This window comes from Esox lucius, chromosome 7, assembly GCF_011004845.1.
Source record: "Esox lucius isolate fEsoLuc1 chromosome 7, fEsoLuc1.pri, whole genome shotgun sequence".
NCBI lineage: Eukaryota > Metazoa > Chordata > Actinopteri > Esociformes > Esocidae > Esox > Esox lucius.
This window is the reverse complement of record NC_047575.1, coordinates 39,525,192-39,549,766: the sequence shown is the minus strand read 5'-3', so window position 1 is coordinate 39,549,766 and position 24,575 is coordinate 39,525,192. Positions and strand designations below refer to the sequence as shown.

Here is a 24,575-nt window from a genome sequence, read left to right as displayed (position 1 = left end):
GGAATTGTTCACTAACACAGATTAATCAGTATTACCTTATTATAAAAAGTATACACACCCCTAAAATGCCAGGTTCTTGTGATGTTAAAGAATTAGACAAAGATAAATCATGTCAGAACTTTTTCCACATTTAATGTGACCTATAACATGAACAGTTCAATTGAAAAACAAACTGAAATATTTGTGGGGGGAAAAATGAAAAACTCACAAACAAGTTGCATCTTCAAATCCTTAAACTAATACTTTGTTGAAGCACTTTTTGATTTTATTACAACACTCAGTCTTTTTGGGTAGGAGTCTATTAGCATGGCACATCTTGACGTGGCAATATTTGCCCACTCATCTTTGCAAAAGTGCTCCAAATCAGTCAGATTGCGAGGACATCTCCTGTGCACAGCCCTTTTCAGATCACCCCAGAGATGTTCAATTGGATTCAGGTCTGGGCTCTGACTGGGCCATTCCAAAATGTTCATCTTCTTCTGGTGAAGCCATGCATTTGTGGATTTGGATGTGTGCTTTGGGTCATTGTCGTGCTGAAAGTTGAACTTCATATTCAGCTTCTAATGGACGACTAAAGGTTTTGTGCCAAAATTGCCTGGTATTTGGAACTGTTCATAATTTCCTCCACCCTGACTTGGGCCCCAGTTCCAGCTGAAGAAAAACACCCCCAAAGCATGTTGCTGCCACTACCATGCTTCACTGTGGATATGGTGTTCTTTGGGTGATGTGCAGTGTTGTTTTTACGCCAAACATGCCTTTTGGAATTATGGCCAAAAAGTTCAACCTTGGTTTCATCAGACCATAACACATTTTCCCACTTGCATTTGGGAGATTTGATGTTTGTTTTTGCAAACGTTATCCGGGCTTGGATGTTTTTCATTGTAAGAAAAGGCATCCGTCTTGCCACCCTACCCCATAGCCCATTCATATGAAGAATATGGGACATTGTTGTCACATGTAGCACACAGCCAGTACTTGCCAGAAATTCCTGCAGTTCATTTAATGTTGCTGTAGGGCTCTTGGAAGCCTCCCTGACCCGTTTTCTTCTTGTCTTTTCATCAATTTTGGAGGGTAATGTCTCTATTAGAACAGCTGAACTTTATTTGTGATTAATCAGAGTTTAAATGATTACAGGTGTATAATGACTTCTATTTAACATGAGTTTGAATGTGATAGACTTTTTATATCCACTGTTTATGTATATATATATATATATATATATATATATATATATATATACAGTTAGAACTAATTGGACACTGACACAGGTTTTGTTATTTTGGAAAAGAATGCTGAAGGCTTGTAAAGTGTCATGATCTGAAGCATACCACATCATCTGTAAAACACAGTAGAGGCAGTGTAATGGCATGGGCATGCATGGCTTCCAATGGCACTGGGTAACTAGTGGTTATGTGAGAGAAGACAGAGAAGCAGCTGGATTAATTCTGAAGTGTATAGGGATATATTGTTTGCTCAGATTCAGCCAAATTGGATTGGACAGCGCTTCACTTTAACAGATGGACAATGACCCAAAACATATGTGAAAGCAACCCAGGATGGTTCCAAGTAATCCACGTGCTTAGTCTGCTTGTCTTCAGCAAACTGTTTGCGGGCTTTCTTGTGCATCATCTTTAGAAGAGGCTTCCTTCTGGGACGACAGCCATGCAGACCAATTTGATGCAGTGTGCGGTGTATGGTCTGAGCACTGACAGGCTGACCCCCAACCCCTCCAACCTCTGCAGCAATGCTGGCAGCACTCATATGTCTATTTCTCAAAGACAACCTCTGGATATGATGCTGAGCACGTGCACTCAACTTCTTTGGTCAACTATGGCGAGGCCTGTTCTGAGTGGAACCTGTACCGTTAAACTGCTGTATGGTCTTATTCTTTGTTTTATTATGATGTTGTTTTGATGTTTTCATTTGAGTATTTGTTTTAATGCTATTGTTTTAAAAAAAATCTTAAATTGTTTTTAAAAACATTTTTAAAATCTTTTCTTTGTAAAGCCCATTGAATTGCTTCTATGTATGAATTGTGCTTTATAAATAAACTTGCTTGCTTGCTATTAAAGCTACAATACAACAATATTTACATACCAACAGCGTCTTTCCAAATTGTATCCAAGTCTACTAATTATATAATAACTGTCTGAAACACAGTGAAGCACGAACGTGTGCTAAGAGCGTCCGTTACTGACAGAGAAAACATACTCCTAAATAGTACTACAACACAACGTGTTGGGAGGTATCTTTATCGAGGACAAAAATTTGAGACTTGGTTATCCCTAACGCAGACACATCTAAAACACTCCCCCAAAAAATAATTAGCATTCCTTTACTTAGGCTAACACAATGAACACAAATGACAGGAACTGTCCCACCTAATCAATGCAAAATTACTAAAAGGATTGGACGTTTCCCCCTGTTGTTGTCAGTTGTGCAGCAAGGACAAACATTCTACAATGTTCTTGTGAAGTTTGATCCATAATCCATACAGTACTATAAAGAATATCAGACTATTCAGCCCTTTATGGGGAACAGGGGAAATCCAAACACTAGAGATGAATTTCCACAATATCATGCATTTAGTTACATTCCAATTCACTCAGCGTTTCACACCTCTCCAGGTGAGTTCTGGAGGGTGGGGCTGATGGCCTACACCTGGTGTACCAAATATTATGCAAGACACGTACCTGAATAACATCTGTTATTGTTGGAGACTTGGTGTTGCCACATGATCCTTTTCATTAAATACACTTCCACTCTTCCTCAACAGATCTTTCTCATTACACTAGAAAGGCAGGCATTGTATATGGTGATCAGCTATTCATACCCTGGTGCCTCTGGAATGTGTATTTGGAATGTTTAAACATCCATATAATGGATGACTTGCATGTCATTTTAAAAGGGCAATTTGTGGTGCTGACAATATCCCCTGTCTGTCTTTTAACACAATATTCATATTTAGGAAAAGTTAATAATAGGGATATCCCATCATCGTATATCCTTCTACTACCTTACCTGCCATGTTGGAATCCCCTTCAACTGTACCTGCCATGTTGGAATCCCCTTCTACTGTACCTGCCATGTTGGAATCCCCTTCTACCGTACCAGTCATGTTAGAACCCCCTTCTACTACCGTACCAGTCATGTTAGGACCCCCTTCTACTACCATACCAGTCATGTTAGAATCCCCTTCTACTTCTGTACCAGTCATGTTAGAACCCCCTTCTACTTCTGTACCAGTCATGTTAGAACTCCCTTCTACTACCATACCAGTCATGTTGGAACCCCCTTCTACTTCTGTACCAGTCATGTTAGAACCCCCTTCTACTACCATACCAGTCATGTTAGAACCCCCTTCTACTTCTGTACCAGTCATGTTAGAACCCCCTTCTACTTCTGTACCAGTCATGTTGGAACCCCCTTCTACTACCATACCAGTCATGTTAGAATCCCCTTCTACTTCTGTACCAGTCATGTTAGAACCCCCTTCTACTTCTGTACCAGTCATGTTGGAACCCCCTTCTACTACCATACCAGTCATGTTAGAACCCCCTTCTACTTCTGTACCAGTCATGTTAGAACCCCCTTCTACTTCTGTACCAGTCATGTTGGAACCCCCTTCTACTACCATACCAGTCATGTTAGAACCCCCTTCTACTTCTGTACCAGTCATGTTAGAACCCCCTTCTACTTCTGTACCAGTCATGTTAGAACCCCCTTCTACTACCATACCAGTCATGTTAGAACCCCCTTCTACTTCTGTACCAGTCATGTTGGAACCCCCTTCGTGACAACAGTCAATAGTGGAATCATTTGGAGGACAGTATTTAAACGTTGTACACTAGATGGCCATTGGTCAAAACTCACTCCACGACTTAGGAGCCTAGTGCCAACTTGTTTTCAAATATGAGACCAACTAAGAAAAGTGGATCAAGTGAATGAAATTCCTAACTAACATTTGAAATGATTTATTCAATTACATACTAGAGTGTGGTGAAAAACTGCAAACAATCTGCCCGCAGTGGAAGGAGTGTGACATGTAGCATGTGTAGTCACGAGTCAATGTGAATAATCTACCTGTGCTAGACCAGCACTTCTCTATTATCAGGGGAAGACTGGAGTTTGAACCCTCAATGTTTAAAAGATTAGAGGCAGTTTGTAGTCCCGTGCATCAATGTTGGACGTCGGCATTCAGGTAAGTGACTTTTTATGGGCATTTTATTATGCTGATTAACATATTGAACCATTCAAGCACAAGAAATGTTATTACAATGACCTGTAAAATATAATTTTCTTAATATAATGTTGGCTTGGCAGAGACAGTAATATTAGTTAAGTTCCATATGTCCAAATGCCACTTTCCACCACCATCTCACCACTGTCACACCGCTGTGACGCCGGGCCGGGTTGCAAGTTGTCCATACAGGCCCCCTGGCGTTTAAGAAGATGTAACATGGAAAGCCCATCTTGCCATAGACTAACCTCACAACTGACATCTGACTGATAACCACATAGAAACACACAATATAAAATAGAAATACAACAAATATTTACTATAGAGGCCGAGCACGGGACCCCCACCCCCCACGGTACCCCCAACCCACCGCGGCCCTGGAGGCAGCCGCCCCCACTGCCCCCCCCAATAGTTACGCCAGGGCTTCTCTCTTGGTGAGCTGTTAGGAGTTTGGGTGTAGTACAGGCTGACACAGTTCAAACAGCATGTCAAAGCGCCATCTCAATACCAATCAGCAGGGCCTCTTTCTCCTCTCCATGTAGACACTATGCATTCCAGCCCTGAACACGGAGGCATTTTATTATTGGGTGTTTGTCTTCTGTCCTCACTGCTGCTCTTCACAACACCATCCTGCCATGGAGGAAAGGTCCTCATCTACCCAGTAGATGGAAGCCACTGGGTCAACATGAAGGTGCTCCATGTCTCGTTTCAGTGTCTCAGGACTTTAATGTCCTCAAGTGGAAATATGCATGTTACCCCCAATACTGCTGTCAATACTGCTATTTAATTTTAGTAATAAATGTTTGATTTTACACTCATAAAACAAACACATTCATTGATTATATATAAACTCATTACATCATATCTGGTCATAGGAGGAATCTTTCACCTTTTTGAAACTTTAAATTCAATAAAGGAAAAAAAAGGCATTTTCTTGTTACACAATTTGTTTAATTTGGGCAACAAGCAGCAACGCTGTGGAACCCTATTGTAATTGTTTGTTTTTTATTATCAGTGATTCAGCTGGTCACTGGTGAAATACTGTTATTTAAAACATTCCTGGGAGATAAGAGGTTGCAGTGGGTCCAGAATTTACATGGTAGTAAAATCCCAATGGCCACAACTTCTGATACAATGCCTTGCAAATCGGACTCACGGTGGCGCTGTGATATGCCAAGGAAATTTTTTTCCAATCTGACTTATTTTTGGATTTTGTGAAAATAGCTTAAAACGCTACTATTATCATACCAAATGACCGATCTTCACGTAGCTGGAAATTTGGCATTTATGGACCAAGCTCTCCCAACGCAAGTCAAGCCAGACAAGTTTGTTAAAAAACATGGCAGCCATTGAACAATACACATGGGCGTGGCCTGATACATAAATGCATATAAATAAGACAAAGTATGCATTGGTACACATGTTCAAAACAATCTCAAGACTCAAGACATTCAGGCACTTTCAGCTTGACCACACGGGGGCGCTATAAAATGTTTATAACAGGTGATATCTCTTGATCCGTTTGACGCAGACTGGTGAAATACCGCGTACATGCTGAGGGACATGAATCGAGTTAAGATGTAAAGTATAATTAACTTTGGCCTAATGGTGGCATGGATGGACCGGAATACAAATTCAAGCAAGGTCAAAGGCTCATAGCGGCCAGCTGTTCAAGATAGAATCTTGTTAAAATATAGAATCTATATTTGCTTTATGTTTGTGATTTCCTATTGCATTTCCGTGCTTGCTTTTCAATGAACCCTTCCTCCATGTTTTAATGTTTTGGATGATTAAGGCATGTTGGTGTGAAGGGTTTCATTCCTATTGCTATTCCTTTTGCAGTAAATGAGACATTATTCGATAACAAATATTGTTATAAAATGAAAAAAAAACCCTCACAATCTCTCATAAATTTTACACATTTCTCCCTTGCAACAAATTCATACAATTCATTCAAAATTGTTGTTATCGCCATCTCAATTTTCAGAGTCTAAGGCAGTCAGTTCTTGGACACTCAAACGATACTAGTGGTTTCGCTAAATATCACGTGACGGTGTTTCGACACCTGCCGTCAGGTGACCAGAAGTGTTTCGGAACATTGTTCCAAAGCTGTGAGTGTTGGAAGGACAGGACACAACCTTGAGAGGGGTCGGTGCTGATGGTCAGGAGGTTAAGACAAGTGCTTCCCAAGCCTCATGTGCTGCCTCCTGTGTGACAGGAAGGCTGGCTCCTCACTTTGTTGGACAGGAAGGTCTGGCTCCTCTCTAGGATTCTTCTTAAATTTCAACCAAACTATGGATTTTTTTCCTAGCCACCAAGCATGAAGACTTTTTAGTGCGTTCTCATTGGGGTTTCAGGCATTTTGTGGCAACTGCTGATGTAAATAGGGCTTTATAAAATGCATTTCAATGAATTTGATTGATTGATTGATAATAACATCAATGTGTAGGTGCTTATTGAAGAGCTCCATGCTAGAGGCCACACCATTACTGTGGTCAGAACCTCGACCAGCTGGTACATCACTGAGAAGTCTCCACTATACACCTCCATCACCATCCAGGTGAAAGTGGCCTTTGAATACCTTGAGGCGTTCCTAGAGAAGCAAATAAAGGTAGATTTAGTTGTAAGAAAAGTATTGATTAATTGTTTGACTAATTGGTTCATTTATCTATGGCTTGGTCCATCCAGGCATCCTGCCAGCAATAAACCCATTTACCAATTCATACCCTCTTTCTTCTGCTCATGCAGGTTCAGAGACAGCAGGCATCAGCTCAGAAGTTCTTTAAACTAACCAAGGAGTTCTTCAGCATGATTGAAGAAGTCCACTTATTGGCCCTTGAGACGTTGGCTCACATGTTCGATGACAAAGAACTGATGAAGAGTCTCCAGGAGGCTGAGTACGACTTGGTTCTCACTGACCCTGCCATAGCTACAGGGCTACTCTTGGCCCGTCACCTCAAACTGCCTGTGGTCCTTAACGCCCGCTGGATAACCAGTGGGGAAGGCCACTTTGCCATCGCCCCATCTCCGCTGTCCTACATCCCCAGCCCAGTGTCGGGGTTCACTGACAAAATGACCTTTGTCCAACGAGTCCAGAACGTGCTGTTCCACAGCATAACAATGTTTCAGCAGAAGTTTCTCTTGGAACCTGGTTACAACCGATTTTGCACCAAGTACTTCAAAGAGGGATGTGATATAATCTCCCTGATTCAGGAGGCTGACATCTGGCTGATGAGGTCTGACTTTGTTTTTGAGTTCCCCCGGCCGACCATGCCCAATGTGGTCTAAATGGGAGGGTTCCAGTGCAAGCCGGCACAGACGTGTTTTTTCAACTAGAAATCAGACATTTGAAAATTCCCAACAGGAAGAAAAGTTATTTCCAAAAATTTCAGTTTCATCAAAGTTAATCCAGTTTCATAGAATACAGATATCTTTTGGCCTGCAAAGTGTCTTTACCATTATAATCCAGAGGGACATCATTCATTGTTTTTACAATGAAAGAAACAACTACTGCCTATATAACTAGTTAATAAATATCCATCTTGTCCTAAGACTTTTGTACAGTACTGCAGATGGTGCCTTTGGAAAGTATTCAGCCGCCTCCACATTTTCCACTTTTTGATGCGTTATAGACTGAGTACATAATTGACTAAATTGTTTTTACCATCAATACACACATAGTACCCCATAATGACAAAGCACATATACTTTTCTGAAAACAAATTTTTGAAAACCTATATATATATATATATATATATATATATATATATATATATATATATACTCACTACCAAGAGAAAATAAATCTCCAGCAACCCATAATTAGGCACATTTATTAAGCAATATTAAGAAACAATTTACCACATGCATACAGTACATGTGCTTTACACATTTCCAGAATGAATCAGGTTATTCTCATTTTCAATCAACAGTGACGTGCTAACTGCAAAGGAAAATGCATTTGGCCTTCTTCCACTTGAAATATTTTTGTCTACAGTACATCCTTCTGGTCTGGATTCATGGAAAATAGTTCTAAGTTCATTTGAATATCAATTTCGTTACTGTAGGTTCTTGTTTATACTAGCTAGCCTCGGTAACTTAGAGGATGCCAGCAACAACCTATATAGACATGCTCACATCATCACTCTTTATCCATTAACAAGTTTAGGGCAAAACACGTCAAATCTGCTCAGTGAAATGAATGAAAATGGCATGATAGCCAAAACAGTCTAGCCTTCTCTGTCTGTCAAAAGTGAATCCTGCCAATGTGGATTCATATTGATTCAAACATTCTAACAATCAGATGAATGTATTTTATAAATATTGAAACAATCTAAGTCTGTCTGTGGCTGCCGGATTGAGTGGAACATTTGTTATTCTTGGAAAAATAAATATTTTGAAAATACTTTTTTATAATACGAGTTGTTTGGCAAAAGTTGTTTGGCTGTGCTTAGACATCCAATTAATGGATGACTTGTTTGTAATTTCAAAAGGTAATTTTTTGGACGGTCAAGGAAAATAATGACAAATTATATGGGGCCATCTGAATTATTGATGGCGAATCTGCTACTACGACTGTTCCCATTAAAAGTTTGAACACTCTTATTTTGACTGGTACTGTACGTCCTCTTCTATCCTACCATCTCTCCCATCTGCTGAATCCATCACACTTTATTATCCTGATTCTGGCTCTGCTTCCATGAATCTCCACATATTATGACTCTCTGCCCAGTTCTCCCTGACCCTAACTAGTCAGGCTTAAAGACAGGTCACTCTCCTCAGTGTCAGCTTCTCGTGAAAAGCTCAGTATTGGCTAAGAACTAACCTTTGACCCATGTAGATCAGGTATGACAACAATAAAATCAATCAGGCAATAAAAACCCATTGACTGTTTCATATAGAAAAGGATTTGTTTCATGCACATGGCTGTTTCTGTGTTTGTCCCAAATGGCACACTATTCCCTAGAACGTTTAATGCAATATTTTTTTTTGACAGGCCTATGTGCAAGCTAGTGTGGTGTCACAGGATTAGCTATTTGTTACGCAGCCCTGATTTGAATGTGCTGCTGCTGGCTTGATGGGTCTTATTTGGCAACACATTGTAACAGTATCTCACAGAAGTGAGTACACCCCTCACTTTTGTAAATATTTGATATCCATATCCATCACCTTTACCCTCAGCTTCTTTAGCAAGGCTGTGGTCATCCTGGAGGTGTGTTTGGGGTCGTTATCATGTTTGGAATACTGCCCTGAGGCCCAGTCTCTGAAGGGAGGGGATCATGCTCTGCTTCAGTATCTCACAGTACATGTTGGCATTCATGGTTCCCTCAATGAACTGTAGCTCCCCAGTGCCGGCAGGACTCATGCAGCCCCAGAACATGACACTCCCACCACCATGCTTGACTGTAGGCAATACACACTTTGTACTCCTCACCTGGTTGCCGCCACATACGCTTGACACCATCTGAACCAAATACATTTATCTTGGTCTCATCAGACCACAGGACATGGTTCCAGTAATCCATGTCCTTAGTCTGCTTGTCTTCAGCAAACTGTTTGCGGGCTTTCTTGTGCATCATCTTTAGAAGAGGCTTCTTTCTGGCATGACAGCCATGCAGACCAATTTGATGCAGTATGCGGCGTATGGTCTGAGCAGTGACAGGCTGACCCCCCCCCCCCCTTCCATCTCTGCAGCAATGCTGGCAGCACTCATTTGTCTATTTTCCAAAGACAACCTCTGGATATGACGCAAAGCCAGACATGGGCATTTTTCGGGCTCAAAAGACATTTTTCGCTTTGTCTTTTGAGCCCAACTGTAAAAATGAGCAGAGCAAAGAAAAGAAATGTTGACAGTGAGTGTGGAGTGTTTAATAAGGAGTGGACAACAAAATATGTTTTCACTGTAGTCCGATCAACGGCTGTATGCGTGATATGCCAAGAAACTGTTGCGGTTTTCAAAGAATACAATATCAACCGTCACTTTGCCACGAAGCATGCTAACTACGCTAACATTCTCGCATCCACGACCCCATACCCATTCTGTCAAGCCCTAGGGTGCTTTACGTGTAGCAGGGTGTTGCGCTCTCTCCTCCGGGAGGCGTACGTAACATACGTGGGGGCTCGTCCGGGATCCAAACTGTGGGTTTGGTGGGATTGTGGTGTGGCGGCAGTAGTGGTGAGATTGGTGTTCAGTCTCGTCGTTCGCCAGGTCTAGGTCTGTAGGCAAGCGTGCGTAACATGGTTGCCTTGGTCATCTCTACATTTTGTGAGGCGCCTTCTGTTGGCCAACTGGTAGGGTTGTGGAAAGCTGACCTCTTCGCAATAGCTGGCCACTACGAAATTTCCGTGCCGAAACATGCCCTAAAGGCTGAGCTTTTGGTACTAGTTAGAGAGGGTTTGGTGGAAAAAGGCGTGCTGACCTTAATGGACGAGGAAAGCGAGGGCTTGGACTCTGGAGAGGAGGCTGGTGAGAAGGGAGCGGCTGTATCTGTCTCCCCTGCACGGTCGAAGGACGGTGCACGGGAGGGAGTTATTGGCGCCCCCCTGACACTGCCTAAGTTTGAACCGTTGTCTCCTCAGTCGAGTGGTTCCGGATCTGGTCCAGCAACCGCCAGGCTCAAAGTGAGGGTAGCCCGGTTGGAAAGGGAGCTGAAAGACAGGGAACAGGCCAGAAGGATGGAGTTTGAGTTAGAGGTATGAAAGAAGGAGATAGAGGCCAAAGCTGACAAAGAGGTGAGAATAAGAATTCGACAGCTGGAGAAGGCAGGCTTCAGTATGTCACCTTCCCGTCAGCAGGCCCAGTTTGATGTAAGCAAGAATATTGCTTTGGTGCCACCCTTTCGGGAGGCCGAAGTGGATAGCTACTTCTCCGCCTTTGAGTGCGTGGCCGCTGCACTACATTGGCCACAGGATGTTTGGCCTCTCCTCCTCCAATGTAAATTAACTGGGAAGGCCCAGGAAGTGGTAGCCGCACTCTCCCTGGAAGACAGTTTGCAGCATGAGTTAGTAAAGGCAACAGTACTGAGGGCATATGAACTGGTTCCAGAAGCCTATAGGCAGCGTTTTAGAAACTACAAAAAAACTTCAAATCGCACCTTTGTAGAATTTGCTAGAGACAAAGAATCTCTATTTGATCGCTGGTGTGCAGCCAGCAAGGCTACAACTGTCAGAGAAATTAGGGAATTAATCCTGCTGGAGGAATTTAAAAACCACCTTCCTGACCGGATTGTTGTTCATTTAAATGAACAGAAAGTGGCGACGTTGTCCCAGGCAGCTGTATTGGTAGATGAGTATTCCTTAACCCACAAAACTGTGTTTGGCGGGCCTCACTTTGAAAACCGAACAGTGAAATCAACAGCGTCTCGTTCACCTCGGTTCTCATCTGGTGACATTAAAGCTTCGCCTGAGACCCGCGAGTGTTTCTACTGCCACCGAATAGGCCACGTAATATCGGACTGCCCGGTTTTAAAAGGCAAACCGAAACAGTCCCCGCCATCGTCCGCTAAACTGAAAGGTGTTGGGTTCGTTCAGACTGTGCGTCGTTTACCGGGCACATCGGTTGTCTATGTGGACACAGTTAAGCCAGATCCCGTTTACGCTCCGTTTGTGTCTGTCGGTTGTGTTTCGGTAACAGGAAAACCAACCGATCAGAAAAGCGTTCGGATACTTCGAGACACCGGTGCAGCGCAGTCACTCATTCTCACAGACAGTTTGCCCTGGTCTGCTGAGACGTACTGCGGCTCACACATCCTTTTACAAGGCCTAGAGAACAAGCCAAAGTCTGTGCCGTTACACTGGCTTCATTTGACATCTGAATTGGTATCAGGCCGTTTCCGTGTTGGGGTAGTGCCTAGCCTACCAGTGAAAGGGGTCACACTCTTACTAGGAAACGACATCGCTGGTGGTCACGTGACTCCAGTGTTAGAGGTGGTAGACAGCCCAAGACCCGAGAGTACGGATGATAACTTGATCCAAGCATTTCCCCGGGTGTTTCCGGCTTGTGTGCTAACGAGAGCCCAGTCTCGCAAGCTGGGTGACGTGGTGGATTTGTCTGGTTCCATATTTGAGCATGTTAGGGTAGAGGACCCAAAATCGAACGGCCCTTCTACTAAGTCTACGGTGTCTAGTCCCATACGGACTCAGAAAGGGGAAAGCGGAGTCGCGCCCCAAATGCAAGACATCCTCCTGTCAGTCACCCCGGAGAAGTTGATCCAGTGGCAAAAGGACGACGTTAGCCTGCGTAAATGTTTTCAGTCAGTAGTGTCCCCTAAGGAGGCCAAGCTTAGGGAGACTGCCTTCTTCATAGACGCAGGGGTTTTGATGCGTAAATGGGCAGCGCATAACGCTGTTAACGACTGGAGTGCAGTCCGGCAAGTCGTTGTTCCAACACCATTGCGACAGCAGGTGCTGTCACTAGCCCATGATCCTGCATGGTCCGGTCATTTAGGGGTACCGAAAACTTACAACAGGGTCCTCAGGCATTTGTTTTGGCCAGGCTTAAAGTCTGACATTGTGAGGTTCTGTAAGACGTGTCATGTGTGCCAGCTAGCAGGTAAACCGAATCAGCCCGTCCCTCGTGCGCCGCTTCATCCGATCCCAGTGATGGGGGAACCGTTTGAGCGCGTGATCATTGATTGTGTGGGTCCACTCCCGAAAACCCGGTCAGGTAATCAATACCTACTTACCATAATGTGCAGTGGAACCCGTTACCCAGAGGCTATCCCTCTCCGTACCATTATAGCTAAAACAGTTGTAAAGGCTATGATAAAACTCTTCTCCACATTCAGACTTCCTAAAGTGCTCCAAACTGACCAGGGAACCAACTTCATGTCCAAACTGTTTTCTACCGTGCTGAAAACTTTGTCTATTGCTCACCAGGTCTCCAGTCCGTACCACCCCGAGAGTCAGGGTGCCCTCGAACGCTGGCACCAAACACTCAAAGCAATGCTCAGGAAGTACTGCATGGACGCCAGTACCGATTGGGATGAGGGAGTACCATTCGTCTTATTTGCTATAAGGGAAACAGTACAGGAGTCTTTGGGGTTTAGTCCTGCAGACCTTGTGTTTGGACACACGCCACGAGGTCCACTGAAACTGTTGAAGGAGCATGTTCTGTCTCCTACTCCCAGTAGCGCCCCCAAGAATGTGTTAGACTACATCAGTCAGATGCGGGAGAGACTGCACACAGCATGCGTGCTAGCTCAGGAGTCTCTCTCTTCTGCCCAGAAACGAAAGTACATCACGACAAAACCGCAGTGGAGCGGTCATTTACACCAGGAGACCAAGCGTTAGTTTTATTGCCAGTCCCTGGCTCATCCTTATCAGCCCGTTTTTCAGGGCCATATCTTGTGGACCAGAAGCTCAGTGACACCAACTATGTTATAAGAACACCAGATCGCAGACGCTCCTCTCGTGTGTGCCATTTTAACATGTTGAAGCCGTATTATGCACGGTGTTCCACTAACAGCTCCTTCAGCCTGCCGGTTCAGCCCGCTGACTCCAGCGTGGCTGCGGTGGTGCTGCAGCCTGGCACAAACCTAGAGGAGAACGACGATGGGTTGGTGTTACGTCATACGTTGCAGCAGTGTGAACGTCTCAGTAACTCAGAAATTTTGCCCTTGATAATGGGACATTTGAACAACGACCAAATGACTGATCTTATTACCTTGATAAACTGTTTTCTTACTGTGTTTCAAGACGTTCCCAGTCGCACCTCTGTCCTGGAACATGACGTGGATGTGGGGGACACCGCTCCCATTCGGCAACATCCATACCGAGTAAACGCTCGAAAAAGAGAGATATTGAAAGGTGAGGTTGAGTACTTGTTAAAGAATGACATGGCTAAGCCCAGTAACAGCTCCTGGAGTTCTCCATGTATTCTTGTTCCTAAGCCAGACAGTACGTCTCGCTTGTGCACGGACTATTGTCGTGTGAATTCTGTCACGGTGCCGGATTCTTTCCCACTGCCTCGGATGGAAGACTGTATCGACAGGATAGGCTCCGCAAAATATGTGAGTAAGTTAGACTTGCTGAAAGGTTACTGGCAAGTGCCTCTGACCCCTCGTGCTTCAGACATTTCAGCTTTTGTGACACCTGACAACTTTGTGCAGTACACTGTAATGCCTTTTGGTAGGTGCAACGCTCCGGCAACATTTCAGCGGTTGGTTAACATTGTGTTTGCTGATGTACCAAATTGTACTGCTTACCTGGATGATGTGGTAGTCCATTCTCCTACTTGGTCCGACCATCTCTCTACGCTGGAGATGGTGCATCAGCGCTTGGAGAAGGCCTCGCTAACCCTTAATTTGGCCAAATGTGAGTTTGGCAAGGCTACTGTAACCTATTTGGGGAAGCAGGTGGGAGGTGGTCAGGTGCGCCCCATTGCTAGCAAGGTGGAAGCGATAGCTACTTTTCCTGCTCCTACTACTCGCCGTCAGTTGCGTCGGTTCCTAGGAATGGTGGGGTACTATCGCACCTTCTGTAAGAACTTCTCGGCAGTAGTTGCTCCCCTGACGTCCTTGCTTAGTCCCAAAGTGCCGTATAAATGGTCCGCAGAATGTGACTCGGCCTTCGAGTCAGCTAAAGTGCTGCTTTGTAGTGCCCCAGTGCTAGCTGCCCCTAACTTCGATAAACCTTTTAAGTTGGAGGTGGACGCTAGCATGGCAGGGGCGGGTGCAGTCCTCCTACAGGAAGATAAGGAAGGAATCGATAGGCCGGTCAGTTTCTTCTCCAAAAAGTTCAGTACGTGTCAGTCAAGGTACTCAACTATTGAACAAGAGACGCTAGCGCTATTACTGGCTTTACAGTTCTTTGAAGTCTATGTTGGCTCTAGCGCCGTGCCTAAGGTTTACAGCCCCTGGTATTCCCAGGCGGTCTCCCATCCAAGTACTAACCTGGCCCGACCCTGCTTAGCTTCCGAGATCAGACGAGTTCAGGGAGGTGTGGCCGTAAGCCTCTAACAATTACGTTCCTGGAGGAAATTGATGCGGATCACCAGGACTTACTTTACCACTCTCGTGTCCGCTGGTCAAGTTTGGGCAAAGTTTTTCTTCAATTGTGGGAGCTCAAAGAGGTGATTAGCGCATTTTTGGAGTTAATGGGGAAATTCGACGAAATTCATGAGCTGAGCGAAAACTGGCTTTGTGACTTTGCGTTTGCTGTGGACATATTTTCAAACACGAATGAGCTGAATGTGAAGCTACAGGGGAACGATCAGTTTTTGCACGACATGTACACAAATGTTAGAGCCTTCAAATCCAAGCTGACTTTATTCTCCAGACAAATTTCCAACAAATCTTTTGCTCATTTCCCCACACTAGTATTGCAGAAAGAGGCGACCCGAAACGCGAAGAAATACAGCAAATCACTGGACGACCTTCACAGAGAATTCTGCTGTCGGTTCTCTGATTTTGAAAAAATTCACTTGAGGTGCTGTCCTGTCCCCTGTCACAAGACCCTGAAACAGCGCCACAGGAGCTGCAATTGGAACTGATCGATCTTCAGTCTGACTCCGTCTTAAAGGAGAAGTTCAACTCTCTTAAACTGAATGACTTTTATGCTTCACTTAATGAAGCCATGTTTCCAAACCTCCGGAGGACAGTACAGAAGATGCTGAAATTGTTTGGCTCGACCTACGTATGTGAGCAGACATTCAGCATCATGAACATCAACATAGCCCGTCACAGATCCAAGTTAACTGGACAACACCTCGGACCTATCCTGAGAATTGCCACAACAAAACTAACTCCAGACTTTGATGTACTGGCAAAAAAGGGAGATCAACAACACTGTTCCCACTGAAACTGAACGGTATATTCATGCTTTGCTACCTGTTGAAAGTCAAATCCTTTCTTGTAATGGCTTTTACATGTCATTTATATTAGTTCACACAAACACTCCATCTGTCTGTTCATGCCCCCCCCATGTCATATTTTAGAACCCATTGTGGGCCCGCAAGTCAAAAAGTTTGCCCACCCCTGCGCTAAGCACATGAACTCAACTTCTTTGGTCGACCATGGCGGAACCTGTCCTGTTAAACCGCTGTATGGTCTTGGCCACCGTGCTACAGCTCAGTTTCAGGGTCTTGGCAATCTTCTTATAGCCTAGGCCATCTTTATGTAGAGCAACAATTCTTATTTTCAGATCCTCAGAGAGTTATTGACCATGAGGTGCCATGTTGAACTTCCAGTGACCAGTATGAGGGAGTGTGAGAGCGATGACACCAAATTTAACACACCGGCTCCCCTTTCACACCCGTGACCTTGTTACACTAACGAGTCACAAGGAAAATGGCTAATTGGGCCCAATTTGGACATTTTCACTTAGGGGTATACTCACTTTTGTTGCCAGCGGTTTAGACATTAATGGCAGTGTCTTGTGTTATTTTGAGGGGACAGCAAATTTACACTGTTATACAAGCTGTACACTCACTACTTTACATTGTAGCAAAATGTAATTTCTTCAGTGTTGTCACATGAAAAGATACTGTATTTGGCAAAGAAATTCTAGAAATATTTGGGAATTTGTGCTGTTTGCATTTTTGTTCTTGCATGTGATTTCCTTGTATTCCTTCATGTTATGAAGGTAAATCGCAGACAGAACAATTCGCACAAGAAGCACAGATTTGTAGATGTAAACCCAATTTCTGTGTACAGTAAGTGATGATTTGTGAACAGGAGAAACATATCTGTATTTGTAAACACAGTCTCAGACGTTTAGATGATCAGAGTGTGTGTACAGATGCAATCACTGCTTGCAAATATCCAGTTACAAGTTTGCAAATGTTATTACACGGTATTAAATAAATGGGCACTGTTCATGTTCACAACTCATCATCTACACGCCTCATTATGTCATGTGTCACAAATGATCAGTTAAACACTTTCAAAATGGTTTTACAACTATAAATCTATTCTACAAATGTTCATGTCCGTGAGTCATGGCTTCAGCCTGGTGTTGTTAGTTGTACTGAGTGAGATTAGATTAGATTAAAGTTTATTGCCATTGAACAAGTACAGTACAACGAAATGCAGTTAGCACCTAACCAGAAGTTCAAATGGAAGAGGGCAGAAAATTTACAAATGTATGTATATTACAAGTGTAATGTATAGATGTGCAATAAAAGCACAAGTTATACTTGGAGTGACATAATATAGAACTGTTTGTATATTGTATGAAGTTCATTTGTGTGTGTGTGTGGGTGTGTGTGATTAACACTGTACTGTAATGCAGGTTTAATGCAGCCGCAGAATTATTATAATTTTTTTTAATATTCACGGACACTTTCCGTTTGTGAATTAATTTTCGTAATTTAGTTGTGCATCTTGATCTACAACCATCTTGAACTACAACTTTGCTACGGCGTGCTGTAAATGCAACTGTTTTCCAGTCACCAGAAAACCTGCTTTGAAGAGCTACCTGCCTGCTCGTTACTGGGGAACCTCTCACTACAGATCTATGGGAGGTATTTTTAAAACCCCAGACACTGTTCTGAGGTCCGCAATTGTTGGTTTGAGGTAACGGAGAACATAGAAGCAGGCGCTTGGTCCTTTAGTGAAGGCCACTCCCAGGCCGCTGAACAGACGCAGAGGGTGCTCAACTCAGGCTGGGGTTCTTCCTTCTCGCTACCCTCCCTGCCCTTCTGCTGCCTGAATCGACCCCCCCACAAAAGCCTCCTCCGGTCGACGCAGTCAGGAAGAAGAGTGTACATTACCAGTACAGCCTTGTACCGTGTGGTGCTTTCCGTACCATCCACTTAGAGAACGTGTACGCACTTGAAGTGGCTCATGCATGCATGCACACACACACACACTCGCACGCACACTCGCATGCACGCACTCACACACACACTCACAAAGACACACATTCATGTGTGTGGGGCAGCTCCAGCAGTCCTGTCTCCTTAATCAGCCTGTACAGCCCAAGGCTCCTGTGAGGGTGACATCACTCTTTCCACTGACACAAATTACACTACCCCCATTAGTCACTTATTTCACGCAGAGCTGTGGATCCGCTGACAAGCCGAGATGCCAAGAGGGATGCTTCTGCGGAACCTGATGAGGGTCCGATTGAAAGAAAAGACAAACCTTTCCGTTAAAATGCTCGGGACTTTAGTTTTCCGACACGTGTCAGTTTAAAGCCTGAATCATTGCGCAGAGACATTGAGATTTGACAGTGCCGCTCACCATTGCGACTTCCCCACTATAACCCAACGTGCATGTCTCTGGTACGTGTCGTCCGTTGATTTGAACAAGCTGACAGTTGGGCTGTGAATTCCAAAAGTCATGAATGATGCTCTGAGTATGCCAACATGCTGTGTGGAACCGTGCATGGCTGTGTGGAATCGTCGGGTGGAACCATGCATGTCTGTGGAATTGTTGGGTGGAACCGTGTATAAGTCTGTGTGGAACCGCTGTGTGGAACCGTGCATGTCTGAGTGGAACCGTTGGGTGGAAACGTGCATATGTCTGTGTGGAACCGTGAGGGCCTTCTAGGCCTTCAGAGGACCTTCCAAATGTAAAATGAAATGAAAATTAAAAGGATGTCTTGCGCTCCAGAAATGTTATGCTGTGGAGAATTGGAGAATTGGCGGCGGAATGCCGATGACATGGCCCGCAGCGAGAGCCTTTGGCAGCCTGATTAAGTCCATGCTGAGGACTCATTTGCCCAGACATCATCTGTAACCGCCTCTTGAAGAGAGGAGCCAAACAAGAACACAAAGAGACAGCAGTGTGACTGATATTGTTTTTCAATGCAGTCTCTGTGTCTTAACAGAATGGAAAGTGTGCCATTTGTAGACACAGTACAGGATGTATCGGACTTTGCAATAGTCTTAGGCAAGGTCTACTTTCAGATGCCTAAGACTTTTGCACAGTTGTGTAGATCTGTTCTGTTTTATCTCTCCAAATATCATACTGTACATGCTTTTTCAGGTGAGGGGGGAAACAGAAGAGAGGATTTCTTATCTTAGTAGAGTTGAAGAGATCATCACTCACTGTGAAGAGCAACCTGCCAAGGTAATAATCGGCCCAGAGGGAGCCAGATGGCTGGCAAGGAAGCATGCTGATGTCCATACATGGCAGGTGATACATGACCCAGAAGGGAAAATGTACTGTATATATACCCAGTCATTTACTGAGTGCGTCAATTTGGATAGTTATGTTTGGTAAAATCTCTCTGTGGTCTTATTGGAGAACAAAAGTAACTTTGTTCGTAGCTTTGATGTGTAGCTGCTGGGACACTGCTGTCAGCTTTTGGCTATAATTGTTCCGTTTCCGCCTTGTAAAATAAAGTAAAAATTCCTGTGAGATGGTATGGCATAAGAAGGTGAATCTTGGCAGAATTGTAAATGGCACTGGTCTTAAAAACACACTTCCCTTCTCTTCTGGGATGGAATGTCCAATCAGCAAGTAACTTGGCATGTAGCATCTATGAACAAGATGCTCACAAGTTTATATTTCACTGAGTACAACATCTGAAAACCTGCTCACTACTGACCAATACATTTTCACATGTGGGGTCTAAGACATAAATGCCTATAAATGAGGAATTTTTTCACAATCAGAACAGCAAAAAATATATGTGAAGCCCGCCTTACTTCAAGGTATTCAAGTTTAAACCGCCCCACATAGAACAGAAATGTACTTTTTTACAGGCAGTGGGTTTGTATGCAATTCAGGGTCTGTCTAAATCTTGTTCTCCGGACATGAAATCTTGCAAATGCTACGATTCATTGTGAATATTCTACTCAGTTATTATGTCTGGAGTTTACATTCCACTGAAAACCTGCATGTTCACATTGGAATGCCTGCATAATTCACCAACAACAGCCTCTCGCCTGTCTGGAAACCCCAACTAGCTTTACTGCAGACTCACAAAGGCCCCTCAATCAACACATTGCCATCTTTAGCAACCAATAAATATTTTTGGTTCTACAGAAGTGTTTTATGGTCGGATAATATTTTTTGTGGCTAACAGTTTTATTTGTGACATTTTGAATACAGCACTTATATCAACACGTTACACATTTGATATTCCCTTAACAAAAAAACATGTTCCCCCAGACCTCCTGCCATGCATCATCTCATCCAGTTTTCATTCCCCCCAACCAGCAGGCCTTCATCCCCTGACGGCAGTGCCTGGAGCATGTACCCCTTCCTCAGGCCCCCTCCTTTGTGCCTGCCAAGGAAAAGTATGTTTACTTGGGAATGGTAATTATGTTATATTGAAAACAAGTGTCACAGGGGTTTCTCAGATTTTTGCCAACTTCAAACATTTGCATTTAGTAATATTTATTCCTGGCAAGTCAAGACATGTTGCAACATTTCTCTAACATATGTTAGTCGCATAGGAGTTTTTATATGCAAGGAATTTGGTGGGGCACAAACCATTTCAAAATATAGGATACATACCAGTAAAGCCACAAAACTCCCTCTTACTACTGATGTGTTTATTTAACAAATCAAGAAACAGCGTGGCTTCACAAAACACTTTTAACGACAGAGCGGCTTGCTTCTACCAGGTGTTGTACTACACATACAGGAGTGAGAGAGAAAGAGACCTTCTTGTGTAATTGCTCTCCTTCTCTCTCACACACATGTAAAATTACCACTGTCCCATTTACAAACCTAAATTAGGAATGCAGCCAAGCTCAGAACCAATGTGCCTACAGGGCCATAGGCGAACAGCAATGAGCTCAACACCACTGAAGGCCACAAAGAAGCGCAAAGACAACATTTTAGGGATACAGTTCCATTCTATGACAACAACATTAATAGCCAAGCATGGACACACTGACACCCGTCACCATCTATATCAATCGATCCAGCACAAAAATATGACCAACGCACAGACCTGCACCACAAAGGCAGGATGATAAAATATGCTTTCACTCACCATGGCTGAGGGCTCACTTGAAGAGAAGGGTGGCATGGCGGTTCTTCCTCTGGGCAAACTTTTCGATGACTTTGGGATTGAAGTCATTTAGCTGCTGAATCAGCTGGCTTTCGATGGACAACATGGCCAATGCATTGAGTCGCGGCTGTCCCATGGCATTGCGAGTGAAGGTTTTTACCCTCTTCAAGGTGGAAAAGTTCCTCTCTGACTCAGCTGGTGAGCATAGCAGTGAACTAACTGGGCATGTGGGTATGTCTCTTTCATTAGCATCTGTACCCCTCGGACATTTCCACTCATTACAGCCGCACCATCATAAGTCTGAGCGATCAGCTTTTCTCCCAGCTTCAGTGGTTCCAGCACACCCTTCATGCTATTAGAGAGGCCGAGTCCAGTTTTATCTTTGACTTCCACAAACTCCAAAAATCTTTCTGTCACTGTATTGTCAGGCAACATGTATCACAACACAACCACTATTTGTGATTTACAGGAGACATCAGTTGTCTCATCTGCCTGTATGGCAACAAATGATGTCTCATCCACTTGCTTGGCTATATCCTCCCTGTACACTTCATACATACAGTCTAACAGTTTGTTTTGTACAGTGCTAGATGTCCTTTTGAAGATGGGCTGAGCGTCATAGTTCCTCTGAAGTCTCGAATTGCCCTCACACATCGTCTTGAAAATGCATGTGAATATTCCAGGATTCAGACTCATCGTCGTGTTTATTAAATGTTATGATCCGACTGAGAACGTACCTGTTTGCCTCCACCTGTTTGTTATGCTGATCAATGGAGCGCCTGTATGCACTGTCAACTTGGGCTGCAACATTTACCCTTCCAAGTAAGCCCAATTTCACAGCATTGTCCAGATGACTCCCGCTGCTCTCATGTTTTACAATCCTCTCAGAAAGATGTTTCAAATCTTTGTAACCCGTCCTCGACCAAGTACCATCTCCACCAAATAGCAGACATGGAAAACAGAAGAGTGCATTCTTTTGTATGCTAACCGTTAGCCACTTTTTCTTCAAAAACCACTCCACGTTAAACCCGCGGTTACTTTTACCAGCAGTTTGAGTGATTACAATATCCCATGGCTGATGGGCACCAAATCGCTTTACTTCAAGTTTCTCCTCCATATTATGGGTTTCAAATCGGTGCTCGAGTATGAAATCCACTTTATTCATTTTCTCAAGTTATCTGGCGTTTGTGAAGCTAACAAGCAAGTTAAGACAATCTACTCTCCTTGCTCTTCTTACCGACTAATGTTGGCGACAGACAGACAGCCAATCAGCTGTCAGCCCCACTTGGCATCACATTTGTTTGATCTACATTCAATTTACTCACATTCTGAGCATGCATATTCATCTTTTCACACGTACAATGTAAATTATATTGTGAGAGAAGGGCTAGCCCCACATTCACGCTTAGCCTATGGCCTCCTATTGTGAACTCGAATCGGCAGAACGCAGTCTGAAGCAGCAAGGCAGGGACCAATGAACATAAAGTAAAATCCTAACACAAATGATATGCAATTTAGGAAGATGCTATATTCATAGATAATACATTATAGGAATAATCTTAGAGAAAAAATAAAGAAAAATGTTTTGTAGTTCTTTCTGTTGACAACAGGCTATGCCCCTGTGACCAGTTGCCCCTGGTCGTTTTTATGACAGACATAATTTTTCCACTTCAGGATTAATGATTCAAACATTAAACATAGAAATTGAATCATGCAGTTGACTGAACTGAACTTAATGAAGACCGCAATGGTGGCTTTGATGTCCAAAGTTGATTTTATGGAAAACATTTAATCATTTTGTTTTGATACATTCACACATACCAGTAATTTTATATGGTGTAATGGTTCTGTGAGTGGTAAAACATTTTTGGGGAAAAAACACCAACGTTTCTCATCTTTGACACAATTATATACAATTTGTGGTAACTGTTCAGGGTACAAAAGCCACATGCCAGGGCACAAAGACGATTGAGTGAAATTAGAGGATTTGGAGCTTACGTTAGCTGTTACACAAACGTAAACTGCCAAGTATCCTTTAACATCACAATCACATGCTAATAAGTACAACCTAAATAAACAAATGACATATACTCACCTAAAGGATTATTAGGAACACCTGTTCAATTTCTCATTAATGCAATTATCTAATCAACCAATCACATGGCAGTTGCTTCAATGCATTTACGGGTGTGGTCCTGGTCAAGACAATCTCCTGAACTCCAAACTGAATGTCAGAATGGGAAAGAAAGGTGATTTAAGCCATTTTGAGCGTGGCATGGTTTTTGGTGCCAGATGGGCCGGTCTGAGTATTTCACAATCTGCTCAGTTACTGGGATTTTCACACAGATTTTTACTGGGATTTTCACGCATTCTGTGCGAATTACGATGTACCTTTTAAGTTTAGTTTAAGACACTTAACACCCAAACGTACAAACAAAGAAACCAACTGCTGACCGCAATATTTTGACAGTAACAGGGGCACAAAGGCCATGGTGGCCGTAGGGTGTACAATGGGGGGCAACCTGGCCAGAGCGAGGCGCAACGATGGCCATGGAGGTCGTGGTAGTCGTGAAATTCCTACGCTGGTGATAACCATATCAAACATTGGGATAAGAGTATTTAGTTCATAATGTACTTCAATTCAAATTATATGTACACGTGTACAATGAGATGAACAGTTCTCCCTGCAGAACAGCTGTTGGACTATTCACATATGGTGAGTGCAACATCGAGCTGACTGATCTACAAATATTGACAAGCCTTTATTTCTAACGCATGGCGACTCAGATGACAGCCTGGACCCTCTCAATCCCAGCCACTGAGTCAGCTGTGGGGGGGAAGGGGGACGTCCAGAGAAGTGTGTGTTGAGGGAGTGCTGAAGGCTGTGGTGGCAGTGAACATGCTGCAGGGTTAGGCTGAGAGAAGAGTTGCTCTTTTATATCTCAGTAGCTGGAACTTGCACCCATCAAAACAAGTGACTCGTCTTTGTAAATTTGCTAAGTGCTTCTGTCAAGTGGTTTGCTTGACCTGGCTTCCTTGATTTATTCCCACACTTCAAAATTAGATTCATGAAGTACCAAGACAAATTACGACATACTTCCTCTTTCGCCCTCATTAATCTCTGTGCATTTGTGGTTGAGAGCATGCGGTTTTTTCTAATGTGGAAATAGTTCAAATGTGTATTCATTCGAGTAGCTTGTTATGTATTGCCTTTTTGACTGCTAAGAAAACACAATCCTTGTATTCTTGCTTCCAATCGTACCATCTAACATGCGGACCGGCTGACTTTTCTACAGGAAACATCTGTGTCTTTGGATTTATAACTGCCAGTTTGTTCTGATGTCTTCTTCTGAGGCTGGCTCCAAGTGCTAGTTGGAAAGAAGAGCTAGGATATGAAACGTCCGAGATGAACTGTGCTTTTGAC

The 24,575-nt window shown here is 43.5% G+C and overlaps 1 protein-coding gene and 1 pseudogene across 1 annotated transcript; one reads left to right on the top strand and one right to left on the bottom strand.

Annotated features, from left to right (window-relative positions):
• The first annotated feature begins 4,163 nt into the window (after nucleotides 1-4,163).
• Nucleotides 4,164-7,935, top strand: LOC105011163 (UDP-glucuronosyltransferase 1-5-like). The gene is made up of 4 exons (XM_029121056.2): nucleotides 4,164-4,201; nucleotides 4,783-4,931; nucleotides 6,690-6,851; nucleotides 6,989-7,935. Exons 2-4 carry the CDS (start codon nucleotides 4,788-4,790, stop codon nucleotides 7,526-7,528), a joined length of 846 nt encoding a protein of 281 aa, XP_028976889.2. The 5' UTR covers nucleotides 4,164-4,201; nucleotides 4,783-4,787; the 3' UTR covers nucleotides 7,529-7,935.
• A 7,148-nt stretch (nucleotides 7,936-15,083) lies between these two features.
• On the bottom strand, nucleotides 15,084-15,192 carry LOC114839587 (annotated as a pseudogene).
• Between the last annotated feature and the right edge of the window lie 9,383 nt (nucleotides 15,193-24,575).